This window comes from Grammomys surdaster, unplaced genomic scaffold (assembly GCF_004785775.1).
Source record: "Grammomys surdaster isolate TR1022 unplaced genomic scaffold, NIH_TR_1.0 188, whole genome shotgun sequence".
In the NCBI taxonomy this organism is placed as follows: Eukaryota; Metazoa; Chordata; class Mammalia; order Rodentia; family Muridae; genus Grammomys; species Grammomys surdaster.
The window spans coordinates 5,013,685-5,035,749 of NW_021604633.1; the positions used below are offsets into that span (position 1 = coordinate 5,013,685).

General features: G+C 45.3%; 1 protein-coding gene across 2 annotated transcripts in view; it reads left to right on the forward strand.

The window, feature by feature from the left end:
- Positions 1-22,065, forward strand: part of Pxdn (peroxidasin) — an 80,767-nt gene that overhangs the window by 41,914 nt on the left and 16,788 nt on the right. For both annotated transcript variants that reach the window (XM_028768891.1, XM_028768892.1), the window contains 12 exons: positions 2,513-2,584; positions 2,928-2,999; positions 4,679-4,848; positions 5,114-5,231; positions 7,327-7,496; positions 12,049-12,321; positions 14,727-14,843; positions 15,834-15,992; positions 16,673-16,785; positions 17,708-17,864; positions 20,387-20,495; positions 21,107-21,264. In XM_028768891.1, coding sequence (XP_028624724.1) covers positions 2,513-2,584; positions 2,928-2,999; positions 4,679-4,848; positions 5,114-5,231; positions 7,327-7,496; positions 12,049-12,321; positions 14,727-14,843; positions 15,834-15,992; positions 16,673-16,785; positions 17,708-17,864; positions 20,387-20,495; positions 21,107-21,264 — 1,688 coding nt within the window. The remainder of the gene's footprint in view (positions 1-2,512; positions 2,585-2,927; positions 3,000-4,678; positions 4,849-5,113; positions 5,232-7,326; positions 7,497-12,048; positions 12,322-14,726; positions 14,844-15,833; positions 15,993-16,672; positions 16,786-17,707; positions 17,865-20,386; positions 20,496-21,106; positions 21,265-22,065) is intronic.

Below are 22,065 nucleotides of genomic sequence, written 5' to 3' on the forward strand. Positions count from 1 at the left end.
TATGAAGTCACCCATCATGGGTTGTTTTTTTTTTTTAATTTTAGGCATAAAGTTCCAGTAAAATTATGGAGGATTTTCTGGTTTATGTGCCTTACTGGGTGACATTTCACTCAGTAAGCTGAGGCAATCCTTGTGGGATTTCAGGCTATCTTGGTCTGCAATTTCATTGATGGAAAACAGCTGTTAGATTACTGCAGGAGGAGCCTTGTACTTGAGGCCTGTGTGTGTGTCTTCCCATGTTACACTGGAGGACCGGCACAGCTGGGTCGGGGCAATAGCCAGTAGGGCCATGGGCTGCAGCTCCCCATGGGGTGCATCTATATCCACATTTTGTGAGGTTCTGCATAAATTGCTTCAGACAGGTGAAACAGGAAATCCAGATTATTGTAAAAACTCTTGGAAATATCTAGAGGTTTTATAGGTGTGAGAGTTTACAAAGGACACTTTCTGTTTTCATGCAGACGTCACAGCACTGACCGGGCAGTGAGTCCACTGAAGGAGCCCAGCCAGGAGGAATTAGGAACAAGAGGTCTTGGGTGGCTTCCGTAGCCAGTGGGGGTTTCTACTCATTGGTGACATAGCAGGACCCTGAGTTATCAGGGATTTTTAGAAAACCCTAGGCTAGGAGAGACAGGTTACTGCAGCTGGGGTATGGCTTTCCTTCTGAGAACTGAATGCTGTAGTGAGATTGGGGGGATAACCCCTTCCATGTGGGAAGAGAGGTTCAGGTCAGTGTGTCAAAAAGGACTCAGGCCTCAGGCGCTCTCTGATGTTTGTGCAGGGTTCCTGCTAACTCTGCCTCAGACTCTCTCTCTCTCCTCTCCTGCAGAAGATGCATGCTCTTGGCACTCAACAGGGACTGTGGGAACTGTGAGGCCATGAAGGCCTGAATGAAGAGCCCAGGGGCAGCACTCCTCAGGGGGCCCTTGTCAGCCTTCTCAGCTCCAGAGTTACTAGTTGATTCAGCAAAGATAGTCCATGTGCATGAGGAGTCACTCCTTGTCCTCCATTTTCTCAGCCATCCAGAGAAGGCTGATGATGTCCAGAATCTATCCTTGAGTCCCAACAGTCCAGAGGTCTGCAAACCCTGCAAGCCACTGTCCTTGATGCTTCTCAGGACAGGATGTCTAAGGCCTACCTGTTCAAACTTCACTGCAGGCTAAAGGGCTTTGAACACAAACCATGATACCTGTCCTTATAGGGCTCTTGAATATCCCTCGTTTTCCCTACTTGTTTTTCCAGCTTAGATCAGCACTTAGGTTTAGCCAGAGACTCCCCAGCAGCTCCCCAGTGTTGATGGTTTGTGTGAGCAGTAGGGCCTGGGGACCAGAGGAATATGTGTGCTGGTCTCACTGCCTAGCACACACCACCAGGCACATGTGACAGGGAATGAGGATGTCTCTTTGGTCCTGTCTCCTTTGGGATCCTTGGATCAGAAGATGTGCTGGGCCAATCACTAACATTGATGCCCTTTTTCTTTCTTGTCTTGTAAACACTTTGTCATATGGGGAGTGAGGGACACAAACCTGTACCCAAGCAGGGTCATGGAGACTATGATACTGTGTGGACAGGTGGACTGTGGACTGCGGCCCTTTGAGATTAGGAGGCTCTGGACTGGTTCTGCCTGGAGAGTTGCCAGGGAATGAGGCCTATATGGGGTCCCAGGAGTAACAGTAATCTCAGAGTTAATGTGAATGGGTTTGAAGAAGAACAAGGCTTTGTATGGAGTTGTGGTGAGGAAGCCTGCATGCAGCTTCTGCTGCTTGTTTCTGTCTTTGGCCCTTCATTGAATAAGAGCATGTGTTACCATGGCCACCTGAGTGGGGGCTTCTCTCTAGGCCAGAGAAGTCAGAGTAAGAACTTGATTGATGTTTTATTGAACAAACAAACAAACAAAAATCCCATCATCCCATAGTTGAAGAACAAACTAGCATCCAAACGAAATTAGCTACATCCCAAATTGCAAGTTGTTTGAACTAAGGTGACATCTTACATAGGAAACAGTAAAGACTCTGGATATTCAGTATGACCTGAGGACCTCTGGGAAAGTCATCACTTCATATGACTTAGAGCTGCTTATCTCCTGCCTGGGTGCCTGGTTTTGTATCTACAGTATTCTTAGTGTCACATGGAAGCTTTGACAGTTTCGAGTACAGGGGTCCTGTGCATGCACACAGACAGGGGTCGTGTCTGCTAGATTGCTTTTGATTTTTCCTTGTTATCTCTCTCTGGGTATTTTATAGATTAATGTGAAGTGGCTGGGCCACCATCGTAGCACTTAGGTTCCTGGAGGCCCAGGGCTTGTTAAGTCCTGAGGTATTGTCTGTGGGTCATCCAACTCCAGGGCAGCCTGCCTGCTCTCACTTGTGTCCTCTTGTCTCCACACACCATGCAGAGCACAAGGAAGTACCTAGTAATATATGGATATGAAATAGGAAAAACTTTGGAGCCAAAAATCTGGGTTGGCAAAGGTTGGTAAGTCGTTCACATTGTGCTGCTGTTTATCCCCTAGGTACCTGCACTTTAATCAGATAGAAACGCTGGACCCTGAATCCTTCCAGCACCTGCCGAAGCTGGAGAGACTGTGAGTCTTGCTTTCTTCTTTAATCTATAGTCAGGCTCTAGCTCCTGCCGCCTGAACAGTCAACATCAGCTTAATGCTTCCATGATGCTTTGGTGTAAAATCCAATTCTTGGCCAAAAGTCAGAAGTGGGACTCAGTATTTTACATCTGGGCATGGTTGTAAAATAGGAAAAAATCCAGTTATTTCTTGAAACAAAGCACATAGCTGTCAAATCCACTCATTAAATAAATACAGTTGATAAGATGTGTGATCTCTTGGGCTCATTTTCATATTTTGAGGATGTTTTTGTGGTGGCGGCGGTGGTGGTGTTTCTAAGTAGCTTTGTTCTGTTTTTTCTCTACAGGTTTTTACATAACAACCGTATCACACACTTAGTTCCTGGGACGTTCAGTCAGTTGGAGTCCATGAAACGGCTGTAAGTATGTTTCAGATGTCTGTATGTCTGCGGTGTTCATGGAGGCCTTCTCCCCCTAGTTCTCTCTTTTCGCCTAGTTCTCTTTTTTCTGTGGTCTGGGCAAGCATTTCCATCTTCGGTAAAGCCTTAAGAGACATCTCTATGCCAGGAAGGCAGGCCTGTTAAACCTATTTTAGTTCAGTGTGAAGAGGCAAGCCTATGACTCGTATGTGGCAGCAGGCTGATCCTTTAATAAGGATCTTGAGACAGTTTTTAAAATATGTTTAAATTCCCCCAATTAAGTTTTAATTGCAAGGTGCATATTTCACTGGTGAGAATGAAAGCCAGTCTGGAAGCATCTTCATGTGCATATGCCCAGTACCTATTCTGGAAATCCACTTACTTGAATAAGCAACTGATGCCTACTCATTCTTTAAGGCCCCCAGAAGTAAGCTTTGCATACTTAGCATTATAAAGAAATTGGGGTATTTTAGTGTTAATGGAGTTATTTAACAGCCTGGGTTGTTTTCTCTGTGCCCTTAAGAGCACTTGCCCACTCAAGAAGTTACTGGAATGTGTGGTGTCTGTAATGGACACCCTCTCATAGACATACATTTAGGTGAGACACCAATGTGCATAAAAGAAAAATAAACAATTTTACAAAAAAGAAGTACAGGGAGAGATTGAAGATGTGTGTGTACACAGGGCAGGCCTTGCTTACACAGCCTGTTCACACAGGCTTGAGATGGTACTGTGTCTCCAGTCTGGGTTTTCCTGCCTGTGTCCACTCATATCAGCAGGCACAGCACCTTTTCCTGTCTGTGTAGTCTGGTCAGAGGCTGCTGAGGTACTGCAGTTTTATTTAGCATCTCTACCTTATAAGTGGTAGAGGCAGGCTTCATCTCTGAGTGAGCTGTTACTTTATCATCCATAAGACAAAGACTCTTTCTTCAGGAAAGAAATCAGGCAAGATGAATTCATTACTTTAGAGTGGGAAGATAGGATGAAAACTCACCTTTGGTAAATAAGAGGGAGGAAAATATTGCCAGATAAATGGCACAGAAAGCAACCCAGGAGGACCCAGGGCAAAGGGTAGGGCAACCAGTGGACTAGCCTGTGGGTGGATTTCCCTATTCGCAGCCTCAGGGAGGCACACTCCTCTTTTAGAGGAATGTCAACCCTTCTAACCCAGTATATTCCTTCCTTTGCTGGCTTTACATTGCTCAAACAGGAGCATCCTAGATTTGAAGATAAGCTGAACCCATCAGAGTTGGCCTTGCCCCTCAATGGCCTCACTGAAATATCCTTTCCCAAGGAGTAGTCAAGATGGTATATGGCCTTCCAGTTGACTCAGCTGGCTAGGATAAACTGGATGGGTGTGTCATGGTGAACCACCCATCCAGACTCACCCACTGCTGCCCCCTTGGTCCTGGTATTGCTGTAGGGTCTTTCTGTTCAGAAGTGTATTGCAGGCTGGGTGCCCCAGCAAGTCATGGCTCTTTTCCCACCCAGTGCCCATCTCTTGTCTCAGCATGGGGTACTGTATCTTCTTTGCCATATCTTCTCATCACGTGATTAATGCCTAGATACTCATCATCTTTGGCATGCCTTAAGGCTCCAGAACCTGGAGGTTGATCTATTCAGGATGGCTCGGTGTCTCCTTAACTCTTGGGTGTCTTCTTGGCTTTTTCTTTCCACAGGCGATTGGACTCCAATGCCCTTCACTGTGACTGTGAAATCTTGTGGCTGGCGGATCTGCTGAAGACCTATGCCCAGTCTGGAAATGCACAGGCAGCAGCTACCTGCGAGTATCCCAGACGCATCCAAGGACGCTCTGTGGCTACCATTACCCCAGAAGAGCTGAACTGTGGTGAGTGTGTCCTGGAGATGCTACGGAAGGACCAGTATAACCCCAGAAGTCCAGGCTTATCCCCAGTTCTCATTGCAGAGGAAGGCTTGTCTTCCATCATTGAAGGCTGAAACTCTGGAAAGACAATCTGTCATTTTTGTTGGGGATGTCTGTTCTGAGATGTGTATTTAGGCCTGAAAGTATCACCCTGCCGTGAGGAATCTGGTTTGGATTCTCACGCATGTGAGCCTCATGTTTCTCTGTGATGTTTGTTCCTTGCATGTAGAAAGGCCCCGGATCACCTCAGAGCCACAGGATGCAGATGTTACCTCAGGGAACACAGTGTACTTTACCTGCAGAGCTGAGGGCAACCCCAAACCTGAGATCATCTGGCTTCGAAACAAGTGAGTTGTGTTCTAGCAGAAATGTCACTGAAGTCCTGGGGACCACATCAGGAGCCCCATGTACTCCCATGGGATTCCCCACCCTTGATAGACACCTTCCCCTTCTATGTAGGAAGGTATAAAGGAAAAAAAAAATGCTTATTGTCCCTCTTTTACATAACAGATGCCTGGGAGACACTTTTGAGCCTGAAGTGTTTCCTCTCCAAGGGATTCATTCCACTTAGGCCATGGGTCCCTTTTCCCTGGTCAGCCAGTGACCTGGCAGCATGTTGGAACTTTCTTGCCCCATCAAGTGAAGTACTGCGTGCCCATTTCTGCCCACTTGTTCTCTGGCCAGGGCCTCTGGTGTTTGGCAGAGTGTTTGTAAGTTTTGGACCTGAGCCATCGTGATGAACTGCCTGGGGTTGGGGGCTATGAGGAGTCTACACAGGCCCTGTTGGCTTCTGGAGTCATACCCTGAGTGAAAGAGCTTCTCTTCATTCTACAGACAGAAGTGTGACTGCCAAACATCTGGCAGCAGTTGCTCATGGATGGCAGAAGGGGTCGCCTGCCTGCCTGCCTGCGTCCGGGCCCAGCTGTTAGGAGCATCCCTCCAGCTGGATCTAAGAGTTGGGTGTTGGGTTTAGCATGGAAAGGGGTGGACACAGAGGGGTGGAGAGGGACACACATGGTCGGTGTTGGGGAAAGCAGTGATGACCATGATATAGGGTCAGAAACCCATGTGAGAATTAGGTCATGGTGCCTAGGAGTTATAGTTAGAAGATGGAATTCTTAGAGGGAAATCCTAAACACAAAACCATTGTATCGTTGCCTCTTAAATCCATTTGTACCAAGAGGCACCTGCCCGAGCAAGGACTGCTCTCATGGCCTGGCTCCCAGTATGTTTATGCCAAGCTCAGTGGCTGTGTTCAGTCTTGCGGAAGCAGAGAGGCCTGCTTGAGAACATTGCTAGTGGAATTTCGGAACAAAAGGTTCAGACACTGACTGTCAAGTCATCCTTGTTCCAGCTGAGACTCGGATTCCAGCTCAAACATGAACTTCTCTTAAGTAAGGCTCTGTTAACAGATGAAACAGATGGGAGAGTGCCCACTCAGTGTCTGAGAGAGGTCAGGGACACAGTATAAAGAGGCATCAGCTCAGGATTGTGCTCTGAAGTTGGTTACATTGATATGGATCAAAGCTGTACAGGGAAAATATGACCTCCATCCAGCTATTTAAAACCCTCCATGTCATGGGTAGCTCTGGGGCTGATAAGAGTTAAAATCTAGGACTGACTATGGGAGGAATTCCCAAATGTTAGAGGTTTGTATTAAACAGAAGAGTGTTAATATGGCTCAAGATTTTCATACCTTCAGTTTATAAAGGAAAGACTTGGTGCTCAAGTTAAAATTACAAAAATAAATATGAAATACCTTCCTTGAATCAAAGTCCTAAGGCCTGGCCTCTGGTGCCAGCTCTGCTTGGTACTCACTGGGGAGGTTCCCTGGCATTCCTACTCTTGACCCGCATGCCCCCAGGAGTTGCTGCCATCTTGGGAGACTGAGTCAGAAGGATGCTCAGATGAGTGAGCTAAGAAAGGAGGACTGGACCAGAGGTTATTTTGTTTGGTTGGTTGGTTGTTGTGACAGGATCTCATGTATTTCTGGTTAGCTTCTAACTTTCTGTGTAACAGAGAGTGGCCTTGAACTTCTGATCTTTCTGCCTCTACTTCTCAAGGACTGAGATTATAGATGTAGGAACCATGCCTAGCTTCTTCCTTTTAAGTAAATAAAACTGTGTTTCTACATTTAAAAAAAAATGTAATTTGCAAAAACAGGGAAATGTTTACGTTTTCCACGTTTCTCTTGTTTGGAATTAGGAGCACATTAGTGCATTCAGATCGGCATGTCACAGTGAACACATATTTGTAGTTTTCTACATGTGCTTGCTAGGTCACAGTTGCTGAGGGGGACACATCTGGAAGGTTGTTGCTCTTGTTCTCTGACTGGCTTGTGCTGTGTGCATCCCGAGCATCAGAGCCTACTGTCGGACTGACCCTTCAAGAGGTGCAGTAAGTATCCTCTTATGCGGAGTGTACTGATTTCTGTCTTTATAGTAACGAGCTGAGCATGAAGACAGATTCTCGCTTAAACTTGCTGGACGATGGCACACTGATGATCCAGAACACACAGGAGGCGGATGAGGGTGTCTACCAGTGCATGGCAAAAAACGTGGCTGGAGAGGCGAAAACACAGGAGGTGACCCTCAGGTACTTGGGGTCTCCAGGTAAGTGGAGGATATTGCAAGTGAAGGTTACCCTAACTACCCACTTCCTCCTTTCTTTGAACTCCAGCTCAGCGAAGTCAGAGATGGTAAGATTCCTATGCCAAGTGTCCCACAAGACTTCTGAAGCATAGAGTCATAGGTCATTCTAACCTGCCTCAGGTCCATAGCTGGCCTTTGCTACAGGGGCATACACAGAAGCTCTGAGTTAACTACCGCAGGCAAGAAATGGCAATGGGGACCTGGAGAGACTGGCCATGCCTCACTGCAGGTATCTGCACAAGCATATCAAATCCATACTTCTTGTCATTGAGGCTTCTGATTGCCAAGGGCTTTGATTATTTTAAAGAAGACTTTAAAATATTGATTTCTATTTAGTATATCCATGCTTACGGTGCTGGCACATAACATGCTAAGGTGTAAAGTCTGTCTAAACCAGAGGAGACACAGCTGTGGCCTTGATGCCCCTGCTACACATGTGCGAGCCCTGCTCTGTCTGTGGCCTGTGTCTACTGTTGATCCAGGCAATAGGACATCATAAGCCTTGGACACCAGGGACGTGTGCAAGTGGTGGTGCTTCACAATACTGGCTGCAGCCTGAGTTCTCGGAAGCCTTCTTGCTGCTCTGGCTTTGTGTACAGTTTGCTAAGCATCTGCTTTTACTTAACATCCTCCTTTTTAGACCTTTGTAAAACCAGTCTGATAGCAGCGTACCTGATTCTGAATTGTTTAAGCTGTTTGTTCTTTACGACTGTCTCCTTTGTTTTGGTACATCCCAGCAGTGATCAGTAATTAAATACTAGTAATATAGAATGCCTAGCTGCTTAATTTTGTTCATAGGAAATCAAGTTGGAGATTGGAGTTGGATTAGAGCCCTTAGGCAAGTAATTTTCTGTTAAGTTTGGCCCCAGACAGCTAGCATCTTTGCAAGAGATACTGCTGTCACCCTCTAGAGAGAACGAAGACATGAGTCCTGGTCATAAACAGTGGTGCACATAAGCAGCAGAGGTGGCCTTTTCTGGGTCTGTGGTAGTTCAACAGTGAAGTGTGTAATAGGACACGGTGAACAGGGTAGGCTTGGGTAAAAAACTTAACTAAAGAGAGATGCCCTAAGCACAAGTCATTGAATCCAGGATAGCTCTATGGCCTGAGCATTCTGAATTCAACTCCCTTTAATATGAGTTACATTTCTTCTTCCAGCCAATGGCTTTTTTTTAACAGAGTGCTCTCATTGTATTGGCATAGCTGGCTCAGATGTACACAAAGGGCCTCCTCCAGAAAACTGTTCAACCTGGGGGCTCAGAAAGGAGTCAGTTTAAAAGACTGAAGACTAAACCGTGTGAATCAGTCTTGGCCACTTCCCATTCATCTATAGTTCGTAATTTAGCCATTACATTTGAAAGTGATTGTCACTTTTAAAAGAACATTTTATGTGACACATGATGGTTATAAAAAGCTCAAATGTCAGTGCCTGTATGAATGTCCTCTGGGACATTGCTGGCTGCCTTCTGGCTGTAGCAGCAGAGAGTTGATGAGAAATACAGTCTGTGGGTCACAAAGCTGACAAGAAGTGTCATTGACCTGTGTAAAAGCTTTTAAACTCCTGTCCCAGACTGTGACAGTAGCCCTTAGTAAGAGGAAGAAAGCCTGCCTCTCCTGGATAACAAACAGATAAATGTGCTTTACATATTTTGAAGTACTGTTATTAGGGGCATATAAATTGTATACTATTTTTCTGGTGAATTAAACTTCTGAGCATTGTTATTTAAACTATATTTTCATCTTTGCAGTACTGTATTAGAAGTTTTTATATAGTATACAATATATGTGCATGCACACATGCCACAACATGTATGGAGATCCAAAAACAACTTTGTGGAGTTGCTTAGTTCTCTTCTGCCATCAAGTGGGTACCAGGGTTTGAACTCAGGTTGTAAGACTTGGCAGCAAGTGCCTTTACTCACTGAGCCCTTGCTTCTTTTCTATTTCAGAAAACTTTAAATGTATTCTTCAATCATTTATCTATTTATTTATTTATTTATTTATTTATTTATTTATTTATTTAGAGAGTGAGCAAGTGAGCAAAAGTACATATGGAGATTAGAGGATAGGTTATGGGAGTCCGGAAGTCAGTTTTTCTCTTTTCAGTGTGTGAGGCCTGGGATTGACCTCAGGTAGGCAGGCTTGATGGCAGACATCTACCTTTACCTGCAGAGTCATTTTGCTGATCTTTAAATTTATTCTTAAATTACCAAAGTCTTAAGTTATTTGTTTATCTGTCTCTTCAAAATGCCTATCTCAGCTCGTGCACTATAGAGTTTTGTATACTTTTAATCTGCAAGATGCTTCTATTGCTTCCTCTTCCTTTGCCTTTCCTTCTACTCTTCCTGTTTCCCACCCCCTCTTCCTCACCCCCTTGGGAATCACCATCCTTTGCCTGGTGTAGAGGTGAAGTAGGCCCTGAGCCCCTGAGGGTACCAACGAGCACTCAAGAGATGGAGCCTCTATGAGATGAGAATTCTTTCTCCTCAAGTCAGTCAGATCTCAGAGGGTGAATGGGAACTGCCTTTCTTCCTAGCCCTTCTTCTTCCTGATGGTGTGACACCAACTTGGGGTCCCAGTGTCTAGTTTTCTGCTTTACTCCTCTCGAGCCTAATCTTATCCCATCTTGGCTGATGACGGGAGGGTGAGGGGACTGCAAATGCCTTCAAGCAGATCCGACTTCGGGATTGTTCTGAACTTTGAATGGTTTCCAATCAGATGAGTGTGCTGCTAGTGATTTTTGATAGTGTGGCTTAAATACCAACAGATACTATAAAAAAATAGAAAAGCCTTACTTCTGCCTTTCCTTCATTTACTTCACACCTCATGCTGTCCTTTGCCCAAAACATTTGTGTGCATTTCTGTTTCTTCTAGACCAAGCAAGCATAAGCAAGCTTGTGTACTGGAAGCCTCCCTGTTCTCTTACTTCCATACAGGGTCCATTCCTTATTTAACCAGGCAGTTTTTTATATACCTTCAGGTGCTCTTCCAAACCATTAGGTGCCAGTATTCAAAACCTTTGGACTAGCTTTGAATTCCAGAGATTCAGCGATTTTATTTTAAAAGAAAGGCAACATAGAACATAATCCATTTCCAACTTACATTCTAGGATGATGCACCACAATCCAGGTTTTTTGTTTTAAAGATGTATTTATTTATTATATATATATGAGTACACTGTAGCTGTCTTCAGACACACCAGGAGAGGACATCAGTGAGCCACCATGTGGTTGCTGGGAATTGAACTCAGCACCTCTGGAAGACCAGTCAGTGCTCTTAACCTCTGAGCCATCTCCCCAGCCCATAATCCAGGTTCCAGTGTCCACAAAGAAAGCTGAGTCGAGAGTCTGTATAAGTACTAGAAGTGCCTCATGCTACCTACGTTTAATTTTGCAAACAATTAAAAAGAATCTTGGTTTGGGGCCTTTTTGGATTTCATATTTATGAATAAGGATTATGGTCCAAAACTGTCACAGGGGACAAAAAGAAAAATAACTGTACATATATCATGGTACAGACTTAGGAAATCATGTGTAGGATGAATTCCAAAGAATGTACTGTCCAACACAAAGATGCATGCAACTTCTATTCCTATGGCCTTGGCTAGTTCTCTCCAGGTTGACTATGTGTATCAACTATGGTTCCATTGTATGCAAACACTTTCCTATGAAACATATTAGCAAATGTGTGGATGCCCTCCTCCATACTAGATTTAGAGTTGAAACTATTCTTTCATTGTAGTTGAAACTATTCTTTCATTGTAGTTATTTGCCTTTTTCATTTTGTGATGAAAATGATATTTTTATATGGTTTAAATATACCTCACAAACAATTTTATGAGCCAGGAAGGGCTACCACCATTAATCACGTTGCCAGTGTGTTTATAATAAGCAAAAGTAAAGGTTCTTCATAGAGTTGAGGGTGTGTCTGGGGGAAGAAATGCAGCTGTCCCCCCAGTGGTCATTGTCTACAGGTTGCTGCATTTGGATGACCTGGGTGTAGGTACCATTTTATTTTCTGCACTTTTTAAAAGTGAATCTGTGTGTTCATGTAGACACATGCAAGCCATGTGGAAATTGGAAGGATATCTTGGCTGTTGATCCATGCTTTGTACCTTGTTTGAGACAGGGTCTCTTGTTGGTCACCACTATGTACAATGAACTAGCTAGTCAGAACAGAATCTGAGGATTCTCCTTCCCCTCCCCCACACCCCCACCCCCTGGATCTTACATTAGAAGTGCTAACACACTTGGGGTATTATGTGTGCTGGGGATTTAAATTGGGGCCCTCATGGTCCAACGCAAGTGTCTTATTGATTACTTAGCCATTTCCTCAACCCTATCTGCTCATCTATTTGAAAGGGAAACACAACAAGAAAGCATGTGATTAAATATTACTGCTTTTACTTATTTTGGAAACCATTCGGGTGAATGAGCAGCCCGGATATCGAAAGTACCATGCAGAAATCTCATGAAGCTGTAAGAAATTAATTGGGAATTTTTGTTTGTGACAGCCCGACCCACTTTTGTAATCCAGCCACAGAACACAGAGGTACTGGTGGGTGAGAGTGTCACTCTGGAATGCAGTGCCACAGGCCACCCTCTGCCTCAGATCACCTGGACAAGAGGTGACCGGACACCCTTGCCAACTGACCCTCGAGTGAATATCACTCCCTCTGGAGGACTGTATATACAGAACGTCGCCCAGAGTGACAGCGGCGAATACACATGCTTTGCATCCAACAGTGTGGACAGTATTCACGCCACAGCCTTCATCATTGTACAAGGTGAGCATCCTTGGATGTTGTCAGACTCTTGGCTTTGCGTAGCTCTAACGGCCTTCTTGGCTCTGCCCAGCCTGTACCACGTCACACCTCTGAGCCACTTCATTTGTTCTTTTCTCTTCTTCCTGCTTTTTGAGGTAAGTCTTGAAAGCCCAGCCTGACTTTGAGCTTGTGATCCTCCTGTCCAGTGCTGGGATTAAGATGTATGCCACCATGCCTAGCTATTTTGATATGAACATATGTACATGCTCCTGTAAGCATGTTCCTGCATATGTACCTTTGTTTGTGGGTGGGTATGCATATATAAACCAGAGAACAACTACAGGGGATGTCCTCAATTTGGGGACATTTTGTTGTTGCTTTGTTTGAGACTCAGTTTCTCACTGCCCTGGAACTTACCAAGTAGGCTAGGCTGGCTGGCTAGGAAGCTTCACGTACCCAACCCCCTAGCACCATGCCCAACTTTGTTTTGTGTGATTCCCAGGGATCGAGCCATTTCTCCAACTCTGCCTTGCTTTTTAAAATCTTTAAGAGCCACTTTATTTGACCTATTATACATGATTTGGTGATTAGACAGCTTTCTTTAGGAGGATGGGACTTTGAGGTTGCAATGTTCAGAGCACCCAGGTACTGACATCCGTGAATGTGGACATGAACACCTGGACATTGGAAGTGAATCAGTGTGTACGTGATGCAGTCAGCTCTGAGTACATCCTGAGGTCACGGTGGTCACTAGACAGTGTATACACCTCGTATACAGCTTTGATTGTGTACTGGCTGCACAGTAGTGTGTTACAGTACACTTCCAGGGGCACAGTGGTAATGAGCCAGTGTGAGTACCTTGCACACAGCTGTGACTTTTCTTAGATTACAATGGCAAGTGTACCTTGCACATAGATGTGAACGCACTCTTCAGTCAGAGTGGTCTTAAGTCAGTGTGTGTACCATGCACGCAGTGAGTGTACCCTGGAGTCACATTGATAGAGAGCCAGTGTAAGCATTTTGCACACAGCGATGAGTGCACCCCGATGTCACAGTGATATTATAAGAGTGTTCACTGTGCAGATAGCTGGACTATTTTCTGAGATTAGGTTTAAAACGGAACCCTGGGAGGAGTTTTTGTTACTAATTCCTTAACTGACCTTAGGTGAGCTTATTTATTTCTGAGAAAGTTATGAAGCAGGGCATGTGTTGAGAACCTCTCAGACACACAAGAATGCCTCTCTCCTCAGCAGTCTCATGCCTCACTAGCAGTTTCCTGTGAGTCGGTCTTTCCATTTCCTTTCTCCACACAGCCCTGTAGTCATGGAAGGCTCTTATTAGACACACTGGCCTGTAACAGGCTCTTAACTCTTCAATAGTCCTTACTGGAGTCAGCTACACAGAAGCACCAGGTGACGTTTAACCATTTGCATATTGTAACTAGTAGTGGAGTAGGCCTCTCCCTTCAGCTTCCCTCAGGCTAAATACAAGGTCCCTGGTACCCAGTGCATTGTTGCCTGCAGCACACTGTGTGAGTGGTCTTCTGTGTCCTGCTCTGTGTAGCTCTGAGGGAGCACTGATCTTGGGTGCTCTTTCTGTGTACTTACCTTTCTCTGTGTGGCTTTCCACCTTCCTCGCTTCCTTGGAGACGTGGTGTGATGTGGCACTATTCCTGGAGAGAAATGAATACATGTCTACCACCCCAGATAGGGAACTGATGAGAGACAAAAGGAACGATATCACCCAGAGTTTAACTTGGGGAACCAATGAGGGGGTGGTAGGCGGTTATTTACAGGAATATGGGTGAGCAGAAATGACTCAGACAGCTGCATCACCAGTGCTCATCTGAGTCTGAGTGACAGTTCACAAAAACAGAGGACCTGGAGCCCCCAGCATGACTACAGGCAGCACTACAGATTGGGGAGTGCCCTCTCCAGTTGGTTCAGTTACTCTGCGTCTCTCTCAGGCAGCTTGGCTTCTTGGTTTTTGTTTTGTTTTGTTTTGTTTCTAGTCAGCTTGACTTGTCTCTGCTGCTGTGATGCTGTTTGGCTGGTATCTGCCTTTTCCATGTGGCTGGGACTGTCTGAAAGTCTTCTCTCAGTAGTGTTATTATTTATACACTCTTGGAGAGGAAGAGGAAGGGTAGCGAGTCTGGTCAGTTTGGCGACTTTCTGAAGCTCTTTTGAGTCATGCGTTTGTCGCCTTAGCAAGCTTCCCTGTGGCATTTATTTCCCTCCCCTAAGAACATCCTGTTGTTTTACCTTCTTTTCCATGTCTTATCCCTTACGTTTCCCTCCAGGATGGAGGCTTTCATCTTGGAGGAATCGCCAAACAGTACATGGTACCTTTCTTTTCCTGTGCATTTCACAGTCACTTTACAGAACGTTGTCTCTCAGCATCACATTTTAAATGTTCTTCCTCTGCAGCCCTTCCTCAGTTCACTGTGACTCCTCAGAGCCGAGTGGTCATTGAAGGCCAGACTGTGGATTTCCAGTGTGAGGCTAAGGGCTACCCTCAGCCAGTCATCGCCTGGACCAAAGGAGGTAGGATGTTACTCTGGGCCCTCCACCTTCTAATTTATCTAGGACACAGCTATTGTCCCTGGTCAGACAAAACTAGGATCTTCCCCAAAGGGGTGAGCTGGGGAAGAGGATGTAGTTATCCATAGGACCAGCCTTGTGGTGCAGCAGGGGTGGTCACTCTAGGCATCATGGATTGAAATTCCCAGCATGTGAGCTGAAGTTTTCCAGGTCCCTGTAGAGCCCTCTAAAACAGGGTTCATCTCCTGACTCCCAGAGCTATCCTCCCATTTCCACCCTTGGGGTGTAATTGCTAATACTAGCTCCCGTGGTCTGATGGAAGCTTTTAAGGTTGGGTGAGGTTGTAGCAAGGGCAGGTGCCATGTTCACTGACCAAAACTCTGTTGGTCTCCAGTGTTCCTGCCCTGCATCCTAGATGACCTGCCTTTTTTTTTCTTTAACTAAAAAGCCAAAAGCCTCCCTCTAAGAAGTCCTGCTCAAGGGTCCTGAGCATAGACTAAAGTAGAGATCAGCCGCACACCTCTTGGTTAGCTAGGGAGGCCATTTGGTGGAAAGGCTTGTCCACAAAAGCATATGAGTATCCTCCTCCTCTAATGGGCTTGCCTTCTCTGCAGTCTGAGCCTGGTCCCCTTTCAGCCTGTTTCCTTAGGCATAGATTGGGGTCAGTCCTACCCTACATGCACCCTGAGTCCTTGTCTCATCCTCACTCCTTATTTTGTCTTGTGCTTCAGTTCTCTGTTCCTTTCTATGATACTCCTTGGGGTTATCACTTGACTCCTCCTTTATGGATGGCCAGTCGCTGTAGCAGCCTACAAGTGGTGTCGAATAAGGGCCTACTTACTGGAGAAGGAGAGGCCATTTGGTATCTGATCCAGATAGTTCAGCCCAGTGACACTGCCATCTTTAGAGATTACATTCTCTGTCTCCTATCTCCTAGCCTAACCCTGAAAGCCTCTATGTCCAGGGTGCCTGATGTCTTACTCCACTTTGTAGGGAGCCAGCTCTCAGTGGACAGGCGGCACCTGGTGCTGTCCTCAGGAACACTCAGGATCTCTGGGGTGGCCCTGCATGACCAGGGCCAGTATGAGTGCCAGGCTGTCAATATCATCGGCTCCCAGAAGGTCGTGGCCCACCTGACTGTACAGCCCAGAGGTAGGTGCTATTGACTTGTGGATCTGTGCATGCCTATTATCAATGACAGACTTCCTGCCAAAGACATTGGCATCAACATTGTCCTTCTAGCTCTTTTGGTCTCTGTGTTATGTTTAGAACCCTGGCTCTATTCATGAGGGATTCAAATAGACATTTAAATCTCTTCCTTTGTTATGAAAACATTTATTCATGTCATGCTGGCCTCAGTAAGACTGGCTTTGGTAGTGATCATATTATAGCAGACAGGTGGATATAGCTTGAGACCACTGAGGCTACCATAAGCCTTGTTTAGTCTCTTAGACCCATAGCATCCACTGTGGGTTTTGTGGACTTCCCATCCTGTACTTGCTTAGCAAACCCAGTGTGCTCAGGTCCAGTTCCCTATGGTGGGATCCAATGATAGTACCTGTTAAGCTCCCTTTCCTGTCTATGAGTCCTGAACATCAGGACATTGTTTTGTCAGTGGGCCATACTATACTGCAAGCTGCTGCCTGTTGGTCATGGATGTGGGTTAGGGAGTGCAGGCATCCTGGCTTTCTAGCAAAGCCCCAGAGCTTGCCAATAAGACCTGAGTCCAGTTCAGTTGCATGGCTCTGGGTTGGCCTGATTATGGGCTTTGCTCTTCTGAAGCTTCATGGTATGAATCAGGTTGCTGCCTCATTCTCACACTTGCCTTGTAGTCACCCCGGTATTTGCAAGCATTCCCAGTGACATGACTGTAGAGGTGGGCACCAATGTGCAGCTGCCTTGTAGCTCCCAGGGGGAACCGGAGCCAGCCATCACCTGGAACAAGGTAAGAGCTGGCACCTTACTCAGGCTCCCTCTGATGCAGTAAGTGTGTGTTTTAAGTACCCTGAAGGAAATCAGTCCAGTCTGTCAGTCTGTCTGTCTATCTATTAATTGGTTTTTCAAGACAGGATTTCTCCATGTAGCTCTGGCTATCCTGGCACTCTCTCTATAGACTAGGCTAGCCTTGAACTCAGAGATCTATCTGCCTGCCTCTGCCTCCCAAGTGCTGGGATTAACTGTGCTACAACTGCCTAGCTAAAGGGGGTCTTAATAATAAGAGGAATAAAAACAAAACATAATCTCCAGCATAAGAAGCAAAGAAAGTCCTTTATAGGTCTACAGATTCAAGGAGTAAGGTTGAATTTTTGATATGTCATTTTTCTTTGCTCTTTATATTTAGCCCACTGTTAGGCTGAACTCACATGCTGTATACGGAGGAGCTTGCTGGGACATATAGGGACCTCACTACAGTCCTCAAAGAGTACCAGTTCTCAGTGTCCTCTAGCTCTCTCACTGCTCACTTCTCTTCTTTGGAGTGATGCAGCTGTGGTCTGCACATGGCTTATCAGTTTGGTCTCTGAGTCACTCCCTCTCAGGGCATTCCTAGATTCCTGGCCCTTTCACCACCACAGCTCTGGGCCTCCAGTAGTTAGCACAGGTATCCCCAGTATAGTGGAGCTTCTCTGTTGTACATAGCTCTCTTCTCAGCAAAGGACAGGTGTGTAGAAAAGCTTATCACATGGAGGGAGTTTGACCTGGGTGAGCAGTAGTAAGTTTTCTACCTGAGAAGGTTGGAAGAGATGTAAACATACCCTTAGAGAATTTCCCATCTGAGCCTTAACAGTTGATCAACATTCCTGTCTCCCAGAAAAGCAACTTCTGTTCCCTAGTCTTATTACAGTCCCATTTTTATTATTTTGCTCCAGGATGGTGTTCAGGTAACAGAAAGTGGAAAATTTCACATCAGCCCGGAAGGATTCTTGACCATCAATGATGTTGGCACTGCCGACGCAGGTCGCTATGAGTGTGTAGCTCGGAACACAATTGGATATGCCTCTGTGAGCATGGTACTCAGTGTGAATGGTAAGATGTATATGCCAAGCACAAGGCATTTTCTCAAAGGGTTTGGGTGGTACAGGATCAGGCCTCTTTTTTCATCCTATGAGCATCCATTTAGGGTATGTGCTGGTTAGTTTGAACTGTCAATGTGACACAATCTAGAATCACCTAGGAAAAGTTTATTTAGAAATTATCTAGATAGTTGGCTTGTTGACACATCTGTGGGTAATTGTCTTGATTGTTCATTAATGTAAAAAGACAAAGCCCACTGTGGGTGGCACCATTCCCTGAACAAGGGGTCTTGAACCACATAAGGGAGGACAAAGGATGTGTTTATTTTCTCTGTACTTTTGATTAGATTTGATACTTTTAAGTTCTTGACTGACTTCCCTAATAATGGAATGTAACCTGGAATTATAAGCCAAATATATCCTTTCTTCCCTAAATTGCTGTTTGCCAGGATATTTGTTACAGTACCAGAAGTCAAATGAGAATAGGATGACAGAATAATTCAGAGAACAGAATGTTTGGCCTTAACTTGGCCTATGGTTTGGCTTCTCTTGGACTATCTTCCCCTTCCTGTACTTTCTGACAATCTTTAGCAGCTCTTTTCATAGCAAACAGTTTGATTTATAATGATCCCTGCAGGCATCATGCACCTTCCAGTTGGGTATGGTAACGTGCAGTCTGGGATGTTACTCATGCACATGGACTGTCTCTTCCTGGGTTTGTGAGTAGCCAGAGTGTCAAGATTCCATCTCTGCATCCTCCCACGCCTGCATTCTGCTCTCTGATTGTCTTGTAGCTTTGGAGAAGAGGAGAATCAGACACAGCCAGGGGAAAAGCTAATGAGGGAGGTCTGGGCCTAGAGCTCAGAGAGGAGTGAGGGCTGAGAATATTAACACCTTGGGACTAGGTGAGGCCACCCAGAAGAGCCTCTCTTAAGAACTCAACTGGCCATTCTGCCCTGAGGTGTTCAGCCATCAAATAGGCTAGAAAATGAAAAGTCAGCAAAAAGATACTCTCTAAATGACCAGTAAGGGTATGAGGTTAGAGGCAAGGATTGTATGAACTAGACTCTGTACCTGTCAATCAACATGGGGAGAGAGAGTCAGGGTAGGGGAGAAGAGTGTGAGCAAACAGAATGCAATATGAGCAAAGGCCCCAGAAACTGAAGGAAACAAGTGCATCCTAGTATATCCCAAAGAGTGGAGGTCTGCTTGAGCAGAGCTGTATCCCAACGCTGCCTTGCCTGTCCCAGGGGACGCAGGTCCACCCAACAACCAAGTGAAGGACCATTTCAGCAAGGTCTGTTCAGCTGTGTCCAAGCTTATGAAGATGTGAAGGAGAACTGATCATTGGCCTAAGATGAGCTGTTTCAGTGGCTGAGGGTAAAAGATTGGTTATGGTTATTTGTACTTGGCAAAGTCTCACTACTGATTACTTTATATGAGGTGAGAAAGGAAGAAGTGGGAATCACACTGGACTTGGTAGTGCACGACTTTATTGTCAGCACTTGGAAGAAGCAGAGAGAGCTCTAAGAGTTCTGAGACAGTCTGGTCTACATAGTGAATTTTAGTCTGGCATGCATAGATAGTAGGTAGGTAGGTAGGTAGGTAGATACATACATACATACATACATACATACATACATACATACATACAGGCATAGAGGCATAGATATAGAGATATAGATAAACATAGATATAGATAAATATATAGATGTAAGTCTATATCTAGATATATAGATATTAAGACATTGTCTCTAAAAGGAATCAAAGTATGAAACTTTGATAGAAACAGGTTATGGTGTGTTATTTGCTATGTATTGTGTATTTATCTGTGTAGTGTGCATTATGGTGTAGGCTTGTTCAGTGCTGTGTTCTATGTGCTGTGATGGTGTAATATGTAGGTGTGATGTATGAAGATATAGTGTGTTATATAGCATATATATTTTTCTATATCCTGTGGTATATGTGCGGGCTATCTGGGTATTGCTTCTTGGGGGGGGTGTATACATGAGTGAGTGTGTGTGTGTGTGTGTCTCTCTGTGTGTGTGTGTGTGTGTGTGTGTGTGTGTGTGCCCTAACAACAATGGAAAGGACTGGCAGTGGAGGGAAAATTAAGGAGCCGAGTCCAGCATTGGGGATGGTTGTCCTTTTGGAAGAACAGAGACTCCTGGAATAGACCCCTTCCCTGAGGTCACTGTCCACCAGATGGACCTGAGGAGCCTCAGCAACAGCTCCACAGGCATCATGCTGGGTATAGGCACGGCCGTGCTTCATGTTATAAACATTTTGCCACGTCTACAGGATGTCGTGTAACTTTTCAAATTAAGAAGTATATGATTTCCCTACTGTTTAAAAACAGCTTCTAGTAAAATTGATGATGAAGTAAGTAACTTGAGCATTGGTTCAGCAAGCAGAAATAGCTTTTGGATGAAAGCATGGCTTATGCTTGGATGATGTCGTGTCTAGACACAGCTGTATGAGTAAGAGTATAGTGTTCTTTTTTCCCCCCAGTAATATATGTTCATGTTTTCCTAGTTCCTGATGTAAGTCGAAATGGGGATCCATATGTTGCTACCTCTATCGTTGAAGCCATCGCAACTGTTGACAGAGCCATCAACTCTACAAGGACACACTTGTTTGACAGGTATGGTGGACAGGGCCGTGGTGCTGGCCTTGATGGAGAAGCGGGTGGGGTGCAATGCATGCTTTCCTAGTGCATGGGTCCTTTACTTGTTTCACCCCCCCAACCCCAAACTTGAATATACAAGTCCTAAGAGCTTTCATGTGCAAGCCATAAGGAACATCAACTGACTGTGGCTTCTCTGGGGTTGGAATACTAGCAGGAGGTGTACCTTCTTCATAGGCGCTGGACTGTGATTCACAATCAAAACATTTTTAGAAGACCCACCTCATTCTTGTGGCTTGTTAGAAACAATTTGGCAAAAACAAAATGTTACTGAGGTGGCCAGTGGATCCCTCCATGTTGGCAATTGCTACGGACTCTCTGCACCTTAACTGAAATGCGATTCCTGTGACTCTCTCTCTTGACTTATTAATGGTTTGTTTTCAGTGTCTTTGGTTCTTGTTTGTCTGTTTGTTGCTCTGTCGCCTTCCACCTGGGATGAGTCAGGTACAGTGCACCATGTTGTCGAAAGTAGCGGTAGAAATTTAGTAATATCAGTACACTTTTAGTTTCTGGATTTTTGTCCCCTGTGATTTATCTCATTGATTCTCTCCCTCCCTCACTCCTGCTAGCCGTCCTCGTTCTCCAAATGACCTACTCGCTCTGTTCCGGTACCCACGGGATCCATACACAGTGGGACAAGCGAGGGCAGGAGAGATATTTGAGCGGACCCTGCAGCTGATCCAGGAGCATGTTCAGCATGGCTTGATGGTCGACTTGAATGGGACAAGTCAGTACCATGTTCTTCCATCTTCTGATTTGAGTGGGAGGTAGCAGACACACACTCTCCTGCGTGTGCATCATGTAACAGGCTCTGGCTATGCCTGCACTAGTATCTGAGCCCACTTTCTCTTGAGATTACATAGGTCCTAGTATCTCTTTGGGCCCCTGCCCAGGAACTTTGGACAGCCCATCAGCTCCAGAACCCTAGGCCTTGTGGGTCAGCAACATGCCTCTGCCAGGTGTTCATGACCTTCCTAAAGTCATCAAAACAGCTACATAATCAAGGATCAAGGACCCTCATGCTCAGAGCTCAGTTTTATCAAATGCTGCCTGAAGACACTGGCACAGCCAAACCTTCCCCTTCCCAATTATCTCTCCTCTACAGAGTGTTCCAGTCATCAGACAAGCCATTTGTGCATGCACACACATGTTTGTGTGCACCAGGACTTTGAATAATGTAGGATTTGATTAGCTAGGCTGGTTGATCTGTGTCTATTTTGGCCTTGCTGTGTGTCGTTTCTACGGATTGTCCTTCCTGTAGGTCTAGTTCTTGTGTGATAGAGATGAAAGGAAAGCTTCCTAGTATAATCTTGGAGTAGCTGATATTTCTCATTGCTTCTCTAAGCCTGGAAGCCATTGTGGATTTTTGTTTGGCTATTTTACAGATCATCCTCTATAAGAATGGGCTCTCTTATAGCCTTTAAAATGTGGAGACTGAGTCTCCAGAGCCAGACATAGCCTAGAAATACTTCAATGAAAAGATGCAGTGCTGGCTCTGCTCAGCAGAGAGAGTGAGCAGGAGGGAGGA